A 24,266-nucleotide genomic window follows, 5' to 3' on the forward strand; every position below is an offset into this window, starting at 1 on the left:
GGAAAAGAGATTTCGTTTTGGCCTAATACATTCCATCTTTCTTCGCTATGTGACTCACAGGTTTCTGTCTTTTTTTTTTCTTTTGTAAAGCCAAAGAAGAATGGGATCTCATCTTGCCTCTGTGGAGAAGGTATCCTGACAACTAAGGAGAGTTAGAGAAATTGCCAGTTAAAGCCAGGTGAGCGTCTCTGAGCTTTGCAGCCTGAGAGCTTGATCTACCAGCAAAACAAGGTACTGATTTGCAATGGGACAAGAGACCAGGCCCTAAAACTCCAGGGGTCCTACAAATTACCAGCCGGAAAGTGGCAGGTGATGAGAGCAGCACTAGCAAACTCCATTTTATTCTTGCGCTCGTGATGGTGCTATGATTTAAGTGAGTTTAAAAAGCAAAACTGCGTAGACGATGATGATGATGATGATGATGATGATGATGATGATGATGATGAAATTATATTTGGCAAATAGTGTTGTTGTTGTTCTAACATCAGTGGAGGGTGGTGACTCCGATGTCAGTGGGGTGGTAAATCCACTCCAGGTTTCAATCAGAACCATTCAGAATTCTAAAGGAGCTACTCAAGTTGTGAAGCACCTTGGATGGCTCCTTTAGAGTTCTGACTGGTTCTGACTGAAACCTGGAGTGGATTCACCACCCCACTGACATCGGAGCCACCATTCTCTCCTGTCTAACGTATTAGGAACAAGGAAGCTATTTAAAGCAGATGGAGGGGTGGAAGAGAAATGTGAGTTGTGGGCTTCACAACTGAGCTAATGCACATAGCCTTCTAAAGAGGACTTCATAAGACCATTAAGTCCTTGCCCATAGTGGACTGAACTGTCTTCAGTATCTTAGAAGAGACCAATTTATGTCTTAGAAAATGAAGTATTGGGCTTTTCTATTATTTGGCCTTAGTTATTGCAAACTCATACAAAGCCTGTTTTGGGGATATTTCTGACTTTTGTGACTGTATGTAACCAAGACAATGATCTAGTTCACATGTAAAAACAACCCATTGATTTAAAAACCCAGGACTGGGACTGGCCCTTTCATGAAGCAGGATGAAATGAAGCACCCATCTCAGGCAGTGGAACGGGAGGAGTGGCAAATTGGAACTCCCCCCCTCCTTTCCAGGAGGACCTGCCACCAACACCTATTGCTGATTCCTGCTCTGCAGATCCTCTCAGAGCAGGCAGGAGATCTCTCTGAAGAGCCACAGCGTCCAGAAAGGCAGCCAGCACGGTTCTTCAGAAAGGATGCCACACCCAAATATCTAGCTCTGAGTGGTCCTTCCTAAGAACCAGGCATTGTGGGAAGTGTGTCCCTGGAGAACACCTGTACTATGGGCAATCTCCAGGGCCACCCCTTTTTCAAGGGGGACACCTCCTTACTGCAGATGGCACCCTCTAAAGACACCACATTTTACAGAAAGATCCTTTGTGGGTTGTAGAGCATGGCATCCGAACCTGGACCTCTGGCTTGTTTAGGGCCTGAACAACCCAGTGGTTAAATCATGGCTTGTTTTTGAGCTCACCTCTAGGTTGTTTACCCAGTGGTCCATGTTTGGACATCATGGACTACAACCTATGGAGGCACCAATTTTTAAACCAATAAGTTGTTGTTATGGGTGGACAATGCCAATTTGTATAGTCAATGTGGGACAATTTGTTCGGGTGACCATGTGAAAAGGAGGACAGAACTCCTGTACCTTTAACAGTTGAACAGAAAATGGAATTTCAGCAGGTGTCATTTGTATGCATGCAGCAGCTGGTGAAATTCCCTCTTCATCACAACAGTTAAAGCTGCTAAAGTATAGTGAGAGTGACCACATACAAAAGAGGGCAGGGCTCCTGCAACTTTAACTGTTGTGATGAAGAGGGAATTTCAGCAGGTGCTGCATGTATACAAATGACACCTGCTGAAATTCCCTTTTCAATACAACTGTTAAAGATACAGGAGCCCTGTCCTCCTTTTCACATGGTCACCCTAAATTTGTGAATCTTTTTTCATTTTCTTTCTTTCTTTTTACTGGGGAAGATTCCAAACATATAACAGCCAGCATTCTGTCTATATATGCTCATTTGTATACAGTACTTTGTTTGGTTTGTTTGTGCGTGCCCATTTTTGTAGAATATTTTTTGCTTATTGTATTTATTTATTTATTTATTGCATTTTTATACCGCCCAATAGCCAAAGCTCTCTGGGCAGTTCACAAAAATTAAAACCATTCAAAGTAAAAAACAAACAGCATAAAAGCATGATATAAAATATAAAATGCAATATAAAAGCACAACCAGAATAAAATCAGCAGCAGTGCAGAAATACAAATTTAAAATGCAAATTTAAAACAGCAAAGTTAAAATTAAGTTTCTAGACTGTTAAAATGCTGAGAGAATAAAAAAGGTCTTCACCTGGCGTCTCAAAGGAGATAGTGTAGGTGTCAGGCGAACCTCCTTAGAGTTGTGTATATTTGTACTTTTCTAAATACACTTTGGTGTGATATTGTGTCTTGCAATGTTTGTTTGAGTTGGGGAGTGCTTGTTTACTCAGCTCAATGGATACGAGCCACCCGCTCTTCCTGTTAGATATATTCAAATCAAATTGGATGGAGCGAGGAGGGGGAGCATATTTCAAAATAATCTGTGTGGTTAGTTTTATTACCATAGCAATGTTTCATCGGCATAAGACAAGCAATCATGCCGAAAAGAACACAAATCCAAAGGGATTTGTGCTTTTATAGGCAGTAAGCCTATGCACACCAGTTGCTGGGGAACATGGGTGGGAGCATGTGGTTGTACCCGTGTCCTGCTTGTGGGTCCCTGGTCAACAGCTGGTAGGCCACTGTGTGACCAGAGTGCTGGAACGGATGGACACTTGGTCTGATCCAGCAGGGCTCTTCTTAAATCTACTACATGTGCCTGTTTAATGATTTATATTAGTCACATGAAGTTGGCAGAGATGGAACTCTTCTGATCCCTTTACCATGATTAAGGGACTGGCAGTGGATCATGGGGTTGTGTTCTCCTCTCCCCCATCCAGCCCCTTCCTCTCATATACAAATTTTCTCTGCTGGAATTATGGTTAAGGGTTGCACAGGCAGAAGAACCAGGATTAACATTGGCCAGGGTTTGCTTTAACCCATTCAAAGGCCCCCCTGGAGAATAATCATGGCGGGGTGATATATGTGCTGGGTTCTCAGACCTACCTCTGTTCCGTGGAGAAGGGGAACTTTCTTACCCCGCTCAGCACTTACTCCCACCTCTGCAGCCAAGAGTTTCTCGGATGCCTTTCCTTCCAAATGTATCTTGAGATCACTTTTAAAAAGATGTAACGTGCTTCGCTTCTCTCCCCACATGCCTCCGCTTCTCCTCTGGGTGTATTGTGACTAAGGTTGCCAAAAAAACCTATCCCGGCAGGGCACCTGTGCCTTTAATAACTCTCAGGTAAAAATGTAGAGGTGAAGCTTTCCATGGCAGTGGGAGGTGGGAAGCTTTACCTGTTGGATTTTAGCCTACCATGCAAATGCTAAAAAACACAGATACTGTGTCAGGGAGGGGAGGAGATGGAAAGCAGATTGGGGAGAGGAGGGTAGGGTGGCCAGATGCAATAAAGTAGGGTGACCATATGACAAGGAGGACAGGGCTCCTGTATCCTTAACAGTTGCATAGAAAAAGGAATTTCAGCAGGTGTCATTTGTATATATGGAGAACCTGGTGAAATTCCCTCTTCATTACAACAGTTAAAGCTGCAGGAGCTAGAGTGATTAGAGGCACCTGCAGCTTTAACTGGTGTGATGAAGAGGAAATTTCACCAGGTTCTCCATATATACAAATGATATCTGCTGAAATTCCCTTTTCAATACAACGGTTAAAGATACAGGAGCCCTGTCCTCCTTTTCATATGGTCACCCTAAGTAAAGGACACACCTCCTGTGCCTTGTGTAGGAAATGTTGGTAGACAATGTTGGTAGCATGACTTCCGAAATTCTAAAATGCCTTCTGAAATTCCTTCTTCAACACAAGTATTGAATATACAGGAGCCCCATCTGCTTTTGCGTCCGGCCTAGCAAATGCAACATCATGAGAAAGGACTGCAATGCACGTTTTGAACCTATAGAGTAGTAACCATAGCAACCTAAGCATTTCTGATTTCAGAAACTTAAGCAATAGAGTAGCTGCAGGTCCATCCCCGGCCCCACCTTAAACAAGGCACAGTGTACAAATGAAGGTTCAAGTTATGGGTCAGACACAAGTATGGGCTTGACTCTCAAGATCAGAGCCAAAAGCGGTGTAGCAAAAAAAATCTATCCTGGACTTGCCTCGGCCTGTTTGATACCCTTGAAGATTTTCTATCATCAGCTTCACTCAAACCCATTGGCAGAGAGGAAGAGAGTCATATTGCCTGTATCTTACTCTGTGCCATCAGGAATGCCATCATTTTAGCAGGTTAGCGACATGCTTGGGTGGAGCAATGAATACGTTTGGCCCAGGAGAAGGTTGAATACTGCTGTATAACTTCCATGGGTTCAAGTGGAGATGGCTAGCTTCTGTAGGCTGAGGGACTGCTATCTTTTCTAAGAATGTTGTAAAGGGCCAGTTCAGACAACACGCTAAGCCATGGTTAGGCCGCTAACCCTTTTGCAGTAAATGGTTAGTGAGTGTGTTTAAATGGTGGTTATGTCGCCACCATGACTAGGAATGGTTCACATGGCACACTAAGTCATGGTTCACAAAACATGCTAAGCCATAATGTTTATTTATTACATTTATATCCTGCCTTCTTTCCTCCAAAGAACCCAAGGCGGTGTACATAATCCGCCTCCTCTTCATCCTCACAACAACAACCCTGTGAGGTAGATTAGGCTGAGAGTCTTTAACTGGTCCAAAGTCACCCAGTGAGCTTCCATGGCCAAGTGGGGACTAGAACCCAGATCTCCAAATTTCCAGTCCAGTATTTTAGCTACTGCACCACACTGGCTCTCTGTTTAGCTCAAAATGCTTAACCACCACTGCTTAGTGTGTCATTTGAACAGGGTCAATCTGTTTTACCCAAGTCAGCTCACTCAGTATCATTTCTAGACTGTCAGAGGGGCAGTGAATCCACTCCGGGTTTCAGTCAGAACTCGAAAGGAGCCCTCCAAGGTAAATTAGACGTGCTACTTGTGTTCATTTATTTCATTTTTGGAGTGCTGCATCACGCGCATATCAGTTTATTTTATTAGTGTGAAACACCTTGGATGGCTTCTTTAGAGTTCATACTGGTTCTGACTCAAATTTGGAGAGGATTGAGCTGGATAAGGAAATGCTGGCCTTGGCAGAATGTTTGAAAACCCTCTGTCTTATGCTTTGGGATCCCATGTGCTACATACCCGGCAGAACCTAACTGCCAGGCAATGTACACTTCATTATAGTGCCTGACACATCTGTGCCTTCCAGTCCCTTCCAGTGTTTGGAGAATGGCTGCAGCTGCGTAGCTCTGCTTGTAAATGGCACCAGGTTCAGTTGTAAAAAGGCCACCGTCTGAAACATGTAGAGTGGCTGACAGTCTGTATTAGACAATACTAACTAGAGGGTCCCTTTTGATGGGTAGTCCTAGGACCCCTCCACATGGAAGCCTCCAATATGACAATGGGCATGGCTAGACGAGAGGGGTGGAGGGCAATAATCTCGCAATTTTATGATCACAAGATCGTTGCCCTCATCTACACGTGGCGCACAATATCCCAGGGAGAAGAGAATGTCACGCCCACCATTTTGTTTTGTTCTTGAATCGGAGAGAAGCACAGGAGTACTCCTGCACAAAATGTGAGTTTTTTAAGGAAAAAAAACCTCCCGCTCCCCCCACCTCACCCCTGATGGGCACAGAGCTCCTGAGGAGCTCCGGGTCCTGTGCCCGGATCCCGGGCCCTTGCGGTTATTCACAAGGAGCCAGGACATACCACACGTTCTGCAGTATCATCCTGAGACTGTGGAAAAATCGAGGAAATGGGAAGGGTGATATCCCGGGACAAGGGAGGGATCATCCCTCCCTGCTCCCGGGATGCCCTGTGTGTCGTGTGGATGCACAGGGATGTTCCCAGGGTGATCCCTGGCATAAGCCCTCCTCTAGCCATGCCCAATGTCTCAGCCTGGTCCTGAACCAACAGTGTTTAACCCTTCCTCTCCTTCTTGGCACACTTTCCCCCACAGTAGTTGCAGTCCCGACATCTGCGTTGACCACAGCAAAGCTAACATGAATGAAAATCTAACAGAACCAAGGGAAGCTGATGGAAAAACCAGCTTGTCGTCAGAGCTGGCATCTCCAGTGACATGCGTGATGGGTCAAGATGGGCGTCTTCCCAAAGATGCTCCACCCTCAAAGAATCAAAGTGAAAACGAAACCAAAACCTTCAACCGGGGTTTCATCTCAAAGCTGAGCTTGCGGAGAACTCCATCAAGATCTGAGCGGAAATCGATGGATGAGTCGATCATCTCCAGAGTCAGCAGGAGAGTTTCCTCAAAATCTGAACGGAAATCACTGGAAGAGTCGGTCATCTCCAGAGTCAGCAGGAGGTTTTCACTGAGAAGCTTCAAATTGAGAGAAGAAGTTGACCACGCCGGTAAAGAAAATGGCAAAGTTCCGAAGAAGGATGACGAACTTGGAGGAGAAGATTGTGTTCACAAAGAGCCACTGTCTGGTAAGGAATGAACTATACTTTTACTTGTCCAGGCCTCTTTAGCTTTGAAAAGCAGGGTGTGGGGCTGGAAAAACGAGTGTGCAATTCTTTCAGCAAATCTCAATGCAGGCCAGTTTTCCAACCCATAAACTTTTATCCTACTTGTTATGGGGCAACCAGAGCTGTACATCAAGAGTGAACAGAAGGTATGATTGGTGTGATTTGCAGTACATCAGCAAGGGTATCTGATTCTGATTAACAGTAGCAACAACAAAAAGCCTTTCCCCCTCCTAAATAAGGCTGCTGAAATCAGGGAAGCTGGAAAGCAGGAGTAGATATGCTCAAAGAAATTAGCTGAGTTTGTATTTCTATGAATCCAGCCTGCAGATTCTGCAATGGACCGACTTTTCCCAAGTCGTACAGATTCTACAGACTTGTGAACGTTTTTTTTAAAAAATCCCAGAATTTTACACAAATTTCATTGTAGAAAAATACATGAAATAAAAAGAAACACCATCCAAAAATGCACACTTCCCTTATAGGCTGGAGTGTGAAAATTTGAAGGGCGAGGCGATTTGCGCATTTCCACAAATGCAAATTTGCACAAATTCAGAAAATTGGGGTGGAAATCAAATTCCATCAATGAGCAGATGACAGAATGAAAGGTACCTGACAATACACAAAACACAAACAGAATGCATTTGACAAAAATCCGCACTTTCCTGGCTCAGAGGGACCTTGTTTTGCAATCCTGTCTCTTTTTGAGACACAATTTTGTAGCCAGTTCTGATTGGTGTCCATGGGGGCGGGGGTTCTAGTGAAAAACAGGTCCATCCTGCAGGCCTCATATCTGTAACCCTAACACAGTATTCTCGAAGTAGCTGCAGCATTGATTTATATCAGGAGAATTAACTTCTTTCAGTGCAAAGGTTGAATTCCATTTCAGAGAAGCTTTCGGTGGCTGCTAGGGGTGTTGTGAGCATCTGACTGGGTCTGGGAGGGCAGCAGCCTTCACGGATCCGGCTGGATGTGTTTGGTGTGAGTACAGACCTGCACCTGAGTGCTAGGCAGCCCCCTGTGAGCACTCAGCAACACCCCACCCTGGCTTCTGGCATAATGCCCTTTACCCCTGCTGCATTCATGGCATCCACCATGAGAGCCAGTGTGGTGTAATGGCTAAAGTGTTGGACTGGGAGTCGGGAGATCCGGGTTCTAGACCCCACTCAGCCATGGAAACCCACTGGGCGACTTTGGGCCAGTCACAGACTCTCAGCCCAACCTACCTCACAGGGTTGTTGTTGTGAGGATAAAATGGAGAGGAGGATAATTATGTACACCGCCTTGGATTCTTAGGAGGAAAAAAGGCAAGATATAAATGCAATTAATAATAATAATAATAATAATAATAATAATAATAATAATAATAATGCAGCAGAGGGAAACTGCACTTCCCTACCCCCACCCCTATGCCAATCAGGGCCTTAAAGTCCCTATTAACCTTTGCATTAATAGGTCCTTTAAGGCTCCCGTTGGAGCAGGGGAAGGAAAGCACAATTTCTGGAGCCTCCAGAAATTGCGCATTTCCGCCCTTCCATGCGACGCCATTAACACAACAGGGGGAAATGCACAATTTCTAGAGCCTCTGGAAATGGCGTGTTTCCTGCTGCTGTGTTAATGGCAGCTGCCATTAATGCAGCCAGCCAGCATGGTTGGTTGCCGAGTGCTCATGAGCCTTGAGAGCGTTCAGCAGAGGCTCATGGGACCTGGTTCCCGGGGGCAGGTGTCAGCGTCGGTGGGATGATTGACAGAGGGGCGAGCGCTTGTCGATCCCTAGTGGCTGCATTCCAGGAGTGGGCAGGGCAAAGGCAAATTAGGGGCAGGGCCAAAGGGGTGGGTCCAAAACGCACTCAAAAAACACCAGCGCATTTTAACTTAAAGCTCTTGCTTCCAGGAATTAAGCCTTAGGAGAGGCATGTCAATGTTTTACAAAAGCCAGGAAAACCACCAAACAATTCCTAGTCAAGGGAAAAGGTGTGTGGCTCTCTGGAGAACCTCAGAGGATGGAGACCCTCGGGGTGGGGGGGGGCAGGTTTGGCCACAGAATGATAAGTGTCTGTTGGAGGGGGAGGGAGTAGAATGGAGCATCCTTGAAAGGGGCATGGCTGGCTGGTGCATTCCACACTGCAACATTTTGTGGCAGTTTCCACTTAGGAAAACTAAATGGGATCCTCCATGATCCAATGCAGTAGGCCAGTGGCTGGTGGCAGCGGTGTGTGCCTTCACATCACTGCGGGATGATGAACTAGATGGACCTTGGATAGGTATGATCCAGCAAGGCGCTTCACATGCGCTTATGCGCTGGTGGTGTTTATTACTTTTATTGTTTATTACATTTACATCCCATCTTTTTTTCCTCTTTCAAGGAGCCATGGTCGCTTACATAGTCCTCCTCCTCCTCCTCTCTATTTTATCTCCACAACAACCTTGTGAGGTGGGTTAGGCTGAAAGTCAATGACTGGCCCAAAGTCACTCAGGGAGCTTCACAGAGATGTGTGGACTAGAACTCACATCTCGCCAGTCCTAGACCAACACTCTAACTACTACACCACAGTGGCTCTTTGGTACATTGGTTAGGGTTGGCAATCTCCCTTAAATTAACTGTTTGCTTTGGAGCAGAACTATTTTGGAACAATTCCCACAGAGGAATGTGAAAAACTATTTCAAAATGGAATGGGGGAAGCTGTGAAGTTTTCATTCCAGGTGTCATGTCTAACCCTACTGCCCTTGTTTTGGGAGAAGATGTTTCAGGTAATCAAACAGAATCAGAATCAGAACGAGAAGATGCAGTGCCAGACACCAGCCAGCCTGTACCAGTGGGGGAGGAAGCTCTCATGGGCGATTCCCCAGCTGGGAGTCAGCCCTCTCCAGAGCTTATCTCCTCAAGGCCAAATCCTACACATTCAGAGGGAAGTGAGGTTTCTTCCGGAGGTGAGCGTCCCGACAAGCTAGCTGATGCTAGGGTCCGCCAGAAGCTCAAAAGCATGGGGTGGAAGGAAGGCGTGAGAAAGTCAGTTCGATTACACCAGAACCATCCTCCGCACCAGGTTCTCTGAAGTTACGGGCATTTGGGAAGTGGCTTCTTATTCTTCTTGAGCGGACAATTGTCTTGCTTAGTTTGCATAGTTTTTCCTAGGGGGACATTTCCAAGAGGTTAGAGTCTCTTCAGGTAGAAGAGATGTTTGTTGCTTAATAAAAGCTTTGTGGATTACTTAGCAAGCCTCGACATTTGCCTCCCATCGAAAGCAGGAGTTTTCTGAGAAACACGACACCAGTGTCGCCTTTGCTACCTGTATTCCTCTAGCAGCACCATTCCAAATCATTCCTGTAGACATTGTAGTACATTGTAATGGGAGATGTATGGTAGATGTGACTCACTCTTGTGTTCCGTTCTCATGTTCCAGTAATGGAAATGCATGAACTTATTCAAAAGAGGCAGCTTTTGAAGGCATTCAAAAACATCACGGCTTTGGAAACGGAGCTTCTGGCTGAAAGAGATGCCAAGAAATATGAAGACAACCCCAAAGAATACAATGTGAAGGTCAAGGATGTTACCTTGCTCTACGATTCCATTTCTAAGGAAATCCAATGTATTGTGGAAGAAACACTGGATCAGCCCAGGGAAGATGTATTAACCTCTCTGGTGGCTTTAATTGAAGAGGAAGAAAAAACTCATGCTGGGGCTGCCAACACCACCGTCCCTTCCGAGCCTGGGTCCCTCCTGGGGTTAGCCAGAAATTGGAGAGAACTTTGGGGAAAAACAGTCACAGAAAGTGTGAAAGCCAGGGTGCTTAAGGTACCTATTCCATTAAAGGAGGAGCCATCTTGGCTCTCTGTGCACTTAGGGTATCTCAAAAACGTGATAAGAGGAGATTTGTTGACAATCAAGCTTTGGGCGCATCAGTGCTACCCACCGGATTATGATGTGTGCAATACGTACTTGAAGGCCTTCCACGGAGCCCTCTCCCCACACTTACAAAGCATCCTGGAAGAAAATAGCAGCCTGGAATTCAATGAATACTATGCGGTACTAGACTGGGTCACAAACGTATACCACAGGTAAGTTACTGCTCCCCAGAGTGCCGTCTAGGCACCACAATTCCATGGCATCACAGAAGCCAAAATAAGACCAAAGAAAGAGATTGTTGTGCCAGTGTTTTGTAGAGTCTGCCTTGAGTGAGTTAGAAGCAAGGCATTCTAAACAATCATTTGGATGTTTTGTAGGAGGTCAAGAATTCCCCTTGATAAAGAGGTGTTAGGAACTACAAAACATTGGTGAGGCTGTCTCTTTTTGTCTGATTTTGGCTGGGTGGTTTTCCCCCTTCCCTTTGTTGCTGAAATCGCAGAAGCCCCCTAAGAAATGTTGGTTGTAGACGTCTGTGGCGGGGAACTCTATGAACATTCATCTCTACATGGTGGGCTTTCAAATGATTATGCAGGACTTCCAGAACATGGGCATAGAGATCTACGTTCATAGGCTTGCTATCCATGCCAACGTGTAGATGTCAGGGGTAAGACAAAGAAGCCATGTAACCTTGGACAGGGGGCAGCCGTGCAGCCCCACTGCACATGAACATCATGCGAAGTTCCTCTTGTGAATAACATGCGAAGGGGTAGAGAAGCCACAGAATGAGGTTGAGCAGTCCTCGGAAGCTGTCTCTTGCCAGGTCAAATTATTTGTCCAGCCAGCCCAGTATGGCTCACTCTGACTGATAACAGTTCTCCAGGTTTGGGGAGGTCTTTCCAGTGAGGGTGCTGTGGAGCATACATGTTTTTCAGGGATGTGTCTGTAGAGATTGAGGAACTGCATGCAAAGTATGGACTAAGTCCTTCAGGATAAACAGCCTGGTTCCAAATCAGACCATTGGGCCAATGGATCCATTATTGTCAGCTGTGACAAGCAGCGGGTCTCCCAAGTATTCAGAGAGCAAGAGATCATAAAAAGCATCTGCTGTAGCATTGGTGCGGGAAAGGCCATAGCTCAATGGTGGACCACACACTTTCCATGCTGAACGTCCCAGGGACAATCCCAAGTACAAACAGCGAAAAGAATCTCTGGGTGCAGAACTAAGAAAGTCGACCACCTGAGACATGGGACAGCAGATACCAGTATACTCATCTGTACCTATTATTTAAAACAAGGCTGGGCAACACGTGTCTTGCAAGGCCACATGTGCCCCCTATAGTCATTTTTGTGGAGGGGGGGCTGCCCTCATCACCACTGAATCTGCAATAGTGGCAATCCCCCCATTCCCCCCCCCGTTTGCAGGAAAACAAGGCACTCAAAGAGCATGTGGTTTCTTTGGAATCAGAATTGTCCTCCCAGAAGCCTCCAAAGAGAGCAATTCTGCATGTTCCCCATCTATCTTGTTTCTTTTTAAAATATGGAGGGAGGTTTGCCATCACCACTGCAGCATAGGAACATAGGAAGCTGCCTTAAACTGAGTCATTGGTCCATCTAGCCCAGTATTGTCAACACTGACTGGCAGCAGCTCTTGAAGATTTCAGGCAGGATTCTTTCCTGGCCCTACCAGGAGAAGTCGGGGATTGAACCTGAGACCTCCTGCATGCAAAGCACATGTTCTACCACTGAGCTACAGCCCCGCCCCTCTACGACTGCAGAAGGGGATGGGTGTAGCCCCCAGTGGATGCAATGCAGCCCCCGACCCAGGAATTTCCCCACCTTTAATTTAAAACATTCCTCCCCAATGTGATGCTCTCCAGAAGGTTTTGGACTTCAACTCTATCTAGTGGATACTGGTGGCTCCAATTTCTGTGGGGCTGTGAATCCATTCTGAGTTTTAGGCCTAATCTACACCAAGCAGGATATTGCACTATGAAAGTAGTATATAAAAGGCAGGAGCCACACCAAGCAGGATACAGCACTATGAAAGCAGTATTTGGTATGTGTCAATGGGGCCCAACAGTTGACAGTGCAGTTCAATACCGCTATAAAGCAGTCGTGTGGCTCCTGCCTTTTATATACTGTTTTCATACCACTTTCATAGTACAATATCCTGCTTGGTGTACATTAGGCCTTAGTCAGAACCAGCCAGAACAGGCTATCCAAGGTGCTGAATCCTAAACCCAAACTAGGTTCAGCACCTTGGATAGCAATTTTTAGGGTTCTGGCTGTTTCTCACTGAAATCCAGAATGAATTCACAGCCCTGCCCAAATCAGATCCACCAGCCCTCACTGACCCCATCATCCCTGACCACTGGCCAAGATGACTGGGGCTGATAAGAATTGTGGTCCAAAAATATCTGGCGGGCACCAGGTTGGGGAGGGCTGATTTAAAAGGGCTGCATTGTTTCCAAAGGAAAGGAAGAAAGAAAGAAAGAAAGAAAAAAAGAAAATTGCTTGTCATGAATTAGCAGTGGGAAGCTTTGGATAACATTTGGCTATCTTTGGTTCCTGAGATGAAACAAGGCCAATAAAATACCTCCCAGGATGCCAGCAGAATGCGGCATTTTCGTAAAGGGGAAAGAAAAGCCCCAATAAGAGCGCCATTGCCATGCATTTCTGCAGCAGAGTTCACGAGCTCATTTCCTCCATTCTTATAGAATTGTTCTGCTGATCTGTCATTAACTACCACTTTCCAATTCCATTCCAACCAAGTCCTCTCCTCCCTCCCTCCCTCCCCCCTCCCCCCCGCTACATAGAGACATTTTGCAAAGCACAGCATCTGTTAGGAAATATTTCCAGGCCAAATTAGAAGCATGTGGCGAAGCCTCACACTTCGATCCCGTTAATTATTAAGTCGTGATGCGGGCTGGGAAAACACGTCCCCATCTCAATCGGGCATCATCTCAATACAGACAGTAGATGAGAAGGGAAGGGGAAGTTCTATCACAGAGCCTAACAAAAGGAGACGTTAATGTGCGATCTCATCTAATGGGTTGGCATGGTTTTTAAAAAAATTATGAGAAAGGCAGAAAAGTTTCTAATGTTAATATTAACATGTCTGTGCTTCATAAAAATAGCAATGATGGGGGGGGATTAGGAATAGGACTGCAACATGCAGTTAATGAAACAGGCAAAGGTCAAAGCCCAGGTAAGCAGTAAGATATATGCTTCAGGCTAAGGCAGGAATGGTTGAATTACCAGGCATAGGTCAAAACACAGTTAGATTCATTACACAGTACAGAAACAGAGTCAAGAAGGAGTCCAAGGGTCAGTAGCATGGAACATTAAGCACAGGGCAAAGTCCAGGAGGCAAGGTTGTAAACACTGGAGCTGGAAGAATGGCGTTGTTCCCCGCATTGGGTAAAATGAGACTGAAGGCTTTTAACATCAGAGCCTATAGAGCCTCACCCAGAGCTCAGCTGCAGGACATTTAGGGATGGCCCTTGTGTGGGAATCTGACTCTTTTCGGGCCTGTTGGATTCCCACAATTCCCTCGGCTCAGCTTACCCTTCCTGTGGTGTTCCTGCCCTATCCCAGTGAGAATTACCCTCCTCCAAGGCCTTTTTCACCCCCAGCAAAAACCATCTTCTCTCACACACACTTAGCTTCACTGCCACCAAGACCTTTACTCAGTCCTCTCTTTGTGAGGACAAACAGACTACATGTTTAATTCTTCATGTATTAAGTCTACCTTAGGCAACAAAGATAACAATAATAAATTGTTGAATAATAAAGGAATAACTCTTAATGGCTCTATAAATATGTCATCGCTCTCAGCATGTACTCTATCATCCCTCTCAAACAATCCTCTCACAACCACCACAGACCTTCACTGAATCCTCCTCACCCTCTCTTTTCTTCCCCTCTAACCCTACCACTTCCCAGTCTCTGGTCTAAACCCTCTGTCATTTTATCACTGTCTGCCCTCCACCCACAGGCACAGTGTCCAGTTGAGACAGCACACCCACACATTTCACCCCCTCCTTCTCACTCTCTCAACCGATCGGCTCCCACGTGCAAATCCACCATTCTCACTATAGAGATACTTACCAAATCATAGATCTTTAACCAGAAGACACATTTATAAGCATAAACTCGATGTGCACAGACATGGGATGTCACATTTGAGTGTTGAGCTGCCACAACATCACATTCCTTCTGTTTCTGCCAGTGGCAGGGATTTTGGGGGAACGCTCCCCTACTATTCTTCCGCTGCCGCGGTGGGTGGCACGGTACAACGTTTTCTCCATCTGACTGGAATGTTGCACTGCCACATGACAGCAGAAGAGCAGGAAGGGAGCATTCCCCTTCTACTTTTCACCAAGGCAGTGGCAGTGAAGTAGTGGAAGAGCGGGAGGGGAACCTGCACCGTCATCGACCCTTACACTAGGCCCGTCGCATAAACCCTCCTCAGGCCAAGCGCCATCACACGAAAACCTGAGGAGGGTTAAATAAAACCTTTCCCCTAGCTATGAGGGAAACAGGTTTAATGTTGGATATCTCTCTGAATATACTGTGGGTATAATCTGGTGTAGGTGTTTAATAACTGTAAGGCAGGTAAATAATGCCAAGCTGACATGTGCTATTTGGTAGCTAGCAAAATACTAATAAGTTTATTTGTATTTAAAAGCTTGAAATAAAAATAAAATACTTTCAGTCCTGCCTAATCTAAACTCTCTTCACACCAACCACCTCACTCTCTTTACACCAATCCTAAATCCCTAGAATCCAAACTCTTCTTACTCTACAGATAAACAACTCTCCTCACATGAACTCAAACTCACATACATCACAAACTCCCCTTATATACTCCTTTCCCCCTACCTATTACATCATAAACCACACACACTTAGTTCTAACATTCCATACTTACCAGACATACTAATCTAGACATATATAAGATACTAAATTGTGGGGGTAACGCCACAGAACCCCCTCCCACCCACACTTCCATCGCTGTGGTGTTACATAATCATAAGCCCGCCCCCCCCCTCTCTCTGTCAGGGCAAACCTCAGGCAGCAAAATGGCTTGAGATGGCACTGGGTAAATCTGTTCCTGGAATAGGGTGGACTGAACTGTATCCTCTCGTAGTTCACTTCCAATTCTTTATATAAGGGCCTACCCATTCAGCAGAAACAGGGGTGGACTGGATGGTACCAATTTGGAATGCCAGTGGCAGGTCCCTGATGTTGATACACCAAAGAACATGATTTTATTTATTTTTATTTATTTCAGTGAAGATTTCCTAGGACATCCAGATCTTAAACCAGAAATGAAAACGGAAGACCTGCCCAACTTGTTAACTCCACAAGCTTTGGATAAACTGAAAAATGACTACATTAATTCTATCAAGGTAAGCTTCCATGTTCTGTCTCATATCAATCAAAGGAGAAGGCAGAAAACTTTGGGCTACTAACTGTTAAAACAGAATATTAGTTGATTCTCTTCCAAAGTATAATGCTGCAAGTTGCTCCAACTCCTTTTGAAATGAAGTTAGAGCCGTAGAAAATATATTTAGGTTGCAGTCCTGTACACACATACCTGGGAGCGCCGTAATGAACTCAATGAGATTACTTCTGAATAGACATGCATGCATTATTATATAGAGTGGGCTGGGATCTAAAGGTCCCTTTAGACTAGGGATGGGAAAACTATGTCTCTCCAGATTTATTTATTTACATGATCAATTGTAAGCCGCCCCAAGAGCTTTTCTGGCTGAGGTGCGGGATAAAAATACTCTAAATAAATAAAGACATGTGAGACCTGCGACAAAATGTTGCAGAATGGAATACTCCTGTTCAGGGGTCCAGATATCCAGTCATACTCATAAAAACACAAGAACATAAGGAGAGCCATGGGAATTTTGACCACAGCTAGCCTTAGGATCTCATAAGAACGTAAGAAGTGCCATGCTGGATCAGACCAAGGGTCCATCTAGTCCAACACTCTGTTCACCCAGAGGCCAACCAGCTGTTGACCAGGGATCCACAAAGCAAGACATGAGTGCACCAGCACCTTCCTACCGTTGTTCCCCAACAACTAGTGTATACCGGCTTGCTACCTCTGATAAAGGAAGTTGCACTTAGCCATCAGGGCTAAAAGCCATTGATAGCCTTCTCCTCCAGGAATTTATCCAACCCCCTTTTAAAGCCGTCCAAATTGGTGGCCATCACTACATCTTGTGGTAGTGAGTTCCAGAGTTTAAGTATGTACTGTGTGAAGAGGTCCTTCCTTTTATTTGTCCTGGATCTCCCACCATTCAGCTTCATGAGAGGACCCCACCGGGTTCTAGTATTATGGAAGAGGGAGAAAAATGTCTCTCTATCCACATTCTCCACACCATCCATATTTTTATACACCTCTCTCATGTCTCCCCTCAGCCTCCTTTTTTTCAAACTGAAAAATCCCAGCTGTTGTAACCTTCCTTAAGAACATACGAAGTGCCATGCTGGATCAGACCAAGGCTCCATCTAGTCCAGCACTCTGTTCACACAGTGGCCAACCAGCCATCGGCCAAGGACCAACAAAGCAGGACATGGTGCAACACCACCCTCCCACCCATGTACCCCAGCATCCGAGGCAGTAAGACTATATAGTCTTACTGCCTGGATACTGGAGGTAGCACACAACTATCAGGGCTAGTAGCCTTTGATAGCCTTCTCCTCTAGGAATTTGTCCAACCCCCTTTTAAAGCCATCCAAATTGGTGGCCATCACTACATCTTGTGGTAGTGAGTTCCAGAGTTTAATTATGTACTGTGTGAAGAAGTCCTTCCTTTAATTTGTCCTGGATCTCCCACCAATCAGCTTCACAGGTATTTTGAGAAGGGTATTTTGAGAAAGGGAGAAAAATGTCTCCCTATCCACATTCTCCACACCATGCACTATTTTGTACACCTCTATCATGTCTCCCCTTAGCCTCCTTTTTTCCAAGCTAAACAATCCCAGTTGATGTAACCTTCCGTCATAGAGGAGATGCTCCAGCCCCTTAATCATTTTAGTTGCCCTTTTCTGTACTTTTTCCAGCTCTATAATATCCCCTTTTAGGTGTGGTGGTGAGAACTGTACACAGGATTCTAAGTGTGTTCGCACCATAGATTTGCATAAAGGTAGTATGATACTGGCAGTTTTATTCTTCTCAATTCCTTTTCTTATAATGCCTAACATGGAGTTTGCCTTCTTTACAGTGGCTGCACACTTCCTTCATAGGGGAGATGTTCCAGCCCCTTGATCACTTGAGTTGCCCTTTTCTACTCCATTCCATTCCATCTCCCCCTCCCTCCACGTTTTCCATTTACCCCTCCACCAGATATACTGAGTGCTCTACAGCTATTGAGCATGTTCTCATTGGGCAGTTGCAGGGAGAGGTCAGCTTGTTGGAAGGCATTCCCAACCACTCCAAAGGATTTGGGGGGTGGGTTCACCTCCTAAGCATGCTGGTATCTCTCTCTTGTTTCTCAGTGGCCCCTATTTGGATATCCCCTCTTGGCATTTGCCACCTGAATTTGTGATTAGACTGGGGGGTTCTATTCCTCCAAAGAACACAAGGCAATGTACATGGTTCTCCTCTGCCATTTTATCCTCACAACAACCCTATGAGGTAGATTAGGGTAAGGGATAATGACCGGCCCATGGTCATCTTGTCAGCTTTATAGCTGAGTGGGGATTTGAACCTGGGTCTTCCAGGGCCCAAGTTGAACACTGTAACTGCTACACCACACTGGTTCTTGAGACACACATCTGCTAAAAGGATAAGCAGTCATGCGTAGCTGTGCTGCAGTTCGCCAGTGTGGTGTAGTGGTTAGAGTGTTGGACTGAGAGTCGGGAGATCCGGGTTTTAGTCCCCACTCGGCCATGCAAACCCACTGGGTGACTTTGGGCCAGTCACAGACTCTCAGCCCAACCTAAATCACAAGGTGGTTGTTGTGAGAACAAAATGGAGAGGAAAGGACCTTGGGGTCCTTGGAGGAAAAAAGGTGGGATACAAATACAATAAATAAACAAATCTCACTCTAAAACCAGATCAAAATGGCACCCCTGTAACTTCCAACAGCTGTGAAATGTTCTCCTTTTCTGTACCACCTTGGGGGCCGTCTCCAGGATGTGACCACTGACTTATCCTGTGCCCCCCACATTGCCTTAGAATGGTTACATTTAAAACCACTTTGCCAAATGTAGAAATTAGAAGGTGCAAACATGTAAAACATGGGCAATCTGTTTGCCCTTGTGTTCTTTGCAAAACAGAACTATTTGTACATCAAGCTGATCAGGTTTCAGTCAGAAACTGTTGATTCATAAGGGAACTTGCTTGTAACCACATCTGCTCATTCCCACTGAGAATTGCTCTCCTTAACATAACTCGGCGGCATCGTTTTTGAAACTAAATTGATTTCTGTGGGACCATTCATGCTGAGGACCATTTTCACTGTAGGGAGCAGGCTTCTGAATCGATCCCTCTGCTTCCAGAGGCTGCTAATGAGAGGAACAGGTGGGAAGCATGGTTTACATCCATATTTAGGATCAGATTTTGTTTACACTCACACTGATATTGACCTCATGTAACACCTCTTCCATCAATTCGATGACTTCACTGGACCAGATTTGGCACAGTTGGCAGATCTGTCAAAGTGTTTGGGCATTTTTACACGCGAGATTTGAAAGTGGATCTTGTTGAAACATTTTTTTAAAGCAAAGGTAGAACCTACTTTGGTCAAAAAGATCAACTGCATTGCAATTTATTTATTTATTTATTTATTACATTTTAATACCGCCCAAAAGCCGAAGCTCTCTGGGCGGTTCACAAAAATTAAAACCATAATAAAACAACCAACAGGTTAAAAGCACAAATACAAAATACAGTATAAAAAGCACAACCAGGATAAAACCACGCAGCAAAATTGATATAAGATTAAAATACAGAGTTAAAACAGTAGATTTAAATTTAAGTTAAAATTAAGTGTTAAAATACTGAGTGAATAAAAAGGTCTTCAGCTGGCGACGAAAGGAGTACAATGTAGGCGCCAAGCGGACCTCTCTGGGGAGCTCATTCCACAGCCGGGGTGCCACAGCAGAGAAAGCCCTCCTCCTAGTAGCCACCTGCCTCACTTCCTTTGGCAGGGGCTCACGGAGAAGGGCCCCTGTAGATGATCTTAAGGTCTGGGCAGGTACATATGGGAGGAGGCGTTCCTTCAAATAACCTGGCCCCAAACCGTTTAGGGCTTTAAATGTCAATACCAGCACTTTGAATCGGGCCCGGACCTGGACTGGCCCGGACAAATGCCTGTGTCTCCCCCATCCCACCTCTGCTTTTCTCTGGAATATAAACAACGATCAGTCATCAACATAAATGCCAGAGGGATGTCAGAGAAATCCAGAACAGAATCAAGTGAGTTCAGATTTCTATGAATCTGACCCACGGATTCCACAGTGAGTAGGCTTTTCCTGAGTCACACGGATTCTGTGGACTTGTGGGCCATTTTTGTTTTTTACTTTCTGGAATTTTATGCTAATTTTGTCAGAAAAATTCATAAAATTAAAAAAAAACATTAAAATGCACATTTCCCCCATAGTCTAAAGCATGAAAATGCACATTTTGGGGGGAATTGTGCATGGGTTGTTTTTTTTCACATTCTCGCAAGTGCAAATTTCCGCAAATGCAAAGTTGTGCAAAGCTGGGAAATTGAAACAAATCTGATTTTGTCAATGAGCAGACGATGCAACGAGAGGCAGTTGACAATCTGCGAAATGTAGATAGAATGGACTTTACACACTCTGTACATCCCTAAAATGTTATAAGAGAGGCCTCGAGTAAAAATATCCTATTATCAGAGAGTTTTTGTGAACCACCCAGAGAGCTCCGGCTATTGGGCGGTATAGAAATGTAATAAATAAAAAAAATAAAATAAAGGATTTTACTTTATCTTGGTCTGTATGAACAAATGGAATCATTGACTGAGGCCATAGCTAGATGGGGCGATATCCCAGGGATCACCCCAGGATCATCCCTGTGCGTTCACATGACACACAGGAGATCCCAGGAGCAGGGAGGGATGATCGCTCCCTTTTCCCAGAATATTGCCCTACAGTTCTAGCCCGCTTTTTCCGTGGTCTCGGGATGATCCCGAGAACGCAGAACGTGTGGGCAGGCATCGTGGTTTGTCCCGGCTCCTCAGGAGTAACCACGAGGAGCTGGGCATGGAGCACAGAGCACCTCTGTGCCCAGCGGGGGTGGGGTGGGGGAGGGGAGATGTTTTTTAAAAAACAACAACAACAACAACTCACCATTTGCGGCCAAGCGCTCTGTCCCTTTTTTAAAATGGCGGCTGCAATGTTGCGCACCACATGTAAACCAGGGCAACGATCTCGCGATCATAAAATCGCAAGATCGCCTCCCTCTGACCCCCTCATCTAGCTGAGGCCTTACATGAAAGAAGCTGGCTGCAATTGGTGGCCACCAGTGATGTGGGAGAGAATACATGCGGACATTAGTGCTCTACGAATCTGTGGCAAAATGGATGCACACAGTTGCACACATGCTCTCTCTCTCTCTCTCTCTCTCTCTCTCTCTCTCTCTCTCTCTCTCTCTCTCTCTCTCTCTCTCTCTCATTTTTTTAGCCTGCTAACCTTAGCCCTGTTCATGGGCTCTGTATCCTTGGGTAACAAATATGGGAATGGGCTTCTGAGAATGCACCTGGCTAGGGATGTGGAATCTCTGGCCCACGGAGCCTCCTTGGATTCTTCCAGGAGGAATTTCCCTGGAGAAATCCCTGCTGTTATCTCTGATCTCAGATCAGAGCTAATGGGGGGATTTCCCTGTGTGGTGCTCCCACTCCCGAAAAAGCAATTTTGACGTCTTTAAATAGGGGCTAGACAACTCCTGGAGGAAAAGGAATCAATGGCTACTAGTGCTGATGCCTTTATGCTACCTCCAGTATCAGGGCAGTAAGCCCGTGTGCACCAATAGGTGGGGAACATGGGCGGGAGGGTGTTGTTGGATTTCCTGTGGGCAGCTGGTTGACGACTGTGTGAACAGAATGCTGACTAGATGGACCCTTGGTCTCATCCAGCATGGCTCTTCTTGCGTTATGTTCTCCCTGTGGAATGCCTGGGCCAGCCAAGTGAGGATGTGGGTGCTAGCTGAGTCAGTTAGCACAAAGCTGGGACTGCTAGGCATCACCACCATTCCTTTTTAACTGAAAACCCTGATAGCTGCGTAATGCAGAGGAAGATCAGCAGCGGTGGCCAGTCTGTTTTCCAGGGAAGAGTATCTACCTTTACTGATTTTCTCAGTTAGGAACCCTTGACTTTCAAGGAATGGGAAGGGACCATAGCTCAGTGCTAGAGCATCTGCCTAGGGCTGGAAAACTCCTGCTTCTGCCAGCCAGTGTCAAGAACACTGGGCTAGATGGAACGATGATCTGACACAATACAAGGCAGGTCCCTGGGTTCCCATGAATTCCAGTGTTCTTTTGAACACGCGTGTGAAAAGCACTGTGCACAGTGGTGCAAGACAGAGATGGAACCAGACGAGAAACTGATATGCATGTGTATGAAAATGTGTATGAATATGTGAAGTTTGGGCTACATTCCCTCCCTTTATCTTGATATTTAGTTGAAAACCAAGAGCTGCTTTGAGAATATTCTGCTGCTGGAGACCAACGAAAAGTGGGATTCAGAAGAAGAGCCGGAAGCTCTGCAAAGCCAATATCACTCATCCCTGTCCTTTGATATTCAAACGGTATGTGCTTAGATGGTGCATCGTAGATGCTTTTCCTTTGATTCCAAGGAAACTGAAGTATTACCTTCTGGTATGTAGGTGTCGCCTACTGTGCTAATTTATGTTAGTCACGTCCTCTGGAGATGTATTAGCAAAATGGAGTTGGTTACAATTTTTGAACAGTGCCACCACTTGCTTCCTAGCTACAAATTAATCCTGCTGTCAATTGTGTCACAGACATAATAGGCAACTGATTTTTCTTTGAGTACTTTCAGAAATAAAGGGGAAGGGGTTGAAAGAACAGGTTTATTTGAAAAGGCACTTAGTGGAAAAAGCCACTTGCTTCCAGGCCTATAGCAGCCTCAAAGAGAGAGAGAGAGAGAGAGAGAGAGAGAGAGAGAGAGAGAGAGAGAGAGAGAGAGAGAGAGAGAGAAGGAACAGGGCGTGGGGGTGGGAGGAGACGACAACCACCTGCATTTACAGTGATAAAGAAATAAAAGTTCCTGCTAGCTTTAGGGATTGAAAAATAATGAAACCTGGAGGACTTCATTTTCACAATTTTCAATGGGCTGAGTCATTTCAATTTAGTTTTTTTTTTTTAAGGATCTTGGGAGAAAAGAAAAAATAAGGTGGGGATTTGGTGCGTGTGTTTTGTTCTTCTTCCATCAGATTATAATATGTTTTCAATAACCAAGAAGGCAGTTACGAAATGGGTCAGGAGAGGAGTGTGTGTGTGTGTCTGTGTGTGTGTCCGTGTGTCCTAGGTGTTCCTGGACTGCAACTCCCATCATTCCCTGCTATTGGCCATGCTTGCTAAGGCTGATGGGAGCTGTAGTCTACTAGCATCTGGAGGGCCACACATTCCCCACCCCTGTTGGGGATTTTACAGGGTGATACAGCAACTGCCTTCATCCCCCGGCGGTGGAGGCTGGCGGCTCTGATGTCAGTGGGGCGGTGAATCCACTCCCGGTTTCAGTCAGAACTCTAAACAAGCTATCATAAATGGCTCATAAATGGCTCAAAACATAAAACCAATGCTTCTGGAATGCCCATGATCCAGTCACACAACAGTCCTTTCCTGTTGCCTGTTCCCAGCAATTGTTCTTCAGTGGCAAACTCCTTCTAAACCTGGGCATTCCAGTTAGCTGTCACCTCTGATAGATCTACCTTCTAGCAATCTGCCTACATGCCCTATTCACACACATTCATCTGCACACTTCCCCTATTCATACATACTGGTGCTATCTCCAGTATTCGAGGCAGTAAGCCTGGGTGCACCAGTTGCTGGGGAACATGGGTGGGAGGGTGCTGTTGCACCACACTCTACTTTGTTGGTCCCTGGTCAACAGCTGGTTGGCCACTGTGAACAGAGTGCTGGGCTAGATGGACACTTGGTCTGATCCAGCATGGCTCTTCCTATGTTCTCTCTTATTTGTGTCCCCCCACCCCCGGATTAAGAATCTCCAAACTCTTTAGCCTTTCCTCACAGGTTAAGTGTGCTTTCCGCCCCACTCCCCACCCCACCCTTGCTGAGTGGTTTCTCTTTATATGTAGCGGCAAGTATCTCATGCATGATGTCTGTCTTGCTACAGAAGCTTCCGCTCGCTCCATGACAGCTATATCCAGAAAGAGGATTGCCGGGCTGCCCACTGTACTTGTGCCAGCCAGGACTCTAGTAACACACCTTTGCTTCTGCTTTTGTAACATTCCATCATATCCCCTTTGTCTAGATCATTGGACAACATATGAAGGCATCTGGCAGCATTTGCAAAAAGCTAGAGACTGCCGTTCTGGAAAACAGCTTAAAAGAAGTGATTGAATTCATACCACGGTAAATTCTGTTTCATTCCAAATATTCGTATCTAGGTCCAGAATCAAGAATTGCATCCCATTATGCTTCAGACGTAGACTCGTGATTGAAAGGCATCAGCCATCC

At 45.5% G+C, this 24,266-nt stretch overlaps 1 protein-coding gene across 1 annotated transcript in view; it reads left to right on the forward strand.

The window, feature by feature from the left end:
- Positions 1-6,263: 6,263 nt before the first annotated feature.
- The window catches only part of EXOC3L4 (exocyst complex component 3 like 4), a 53,425-nt gene continuing 35,422 nt past the window's right edge, over positions 6,264-24,266 (forward strand). The window contains exons 1-5 of the mRNA XM_063118097.1: positions 6,264-6,671; positions 10,112-10,766; positions 15,851-15,968; positions 22,226-22,351; positions 24,061-24,161. Coding sequence (XP_062974167.1) covers positions 6,311-6,671; positions 10,112-10,766; positions 15,851-15,968; positions 22,226-22,351; positions 24,061-24,161 — 1,361 coding nt within the window. The 5' untranslated portion in view covers positions 6,264-6,310. The remainder of the gene's footprint in view (positions 6,672-10,111; positions 10,767-15,850; positions 15,969-22,225; positions 22,352-24,060; positions 24,162-24,266) is intronic.

Source organism: Elgaria multicarinata, chromosome 2 (assembly GCF_023053635.1).
Source record: "Elgaria multicarinata webbii isolate HBS135686 ecotype San Diego chromosome 2, rElgMul1.1.pri, whole genome shotgun sequence".
Classification (NCBI taxonomy): domain Eukaryota; kingdom Metazoa; phylum Chordata; class Lepidosauria; order Squamata; family Anguidae; genus Elgaria; species Elgaria multicarinata.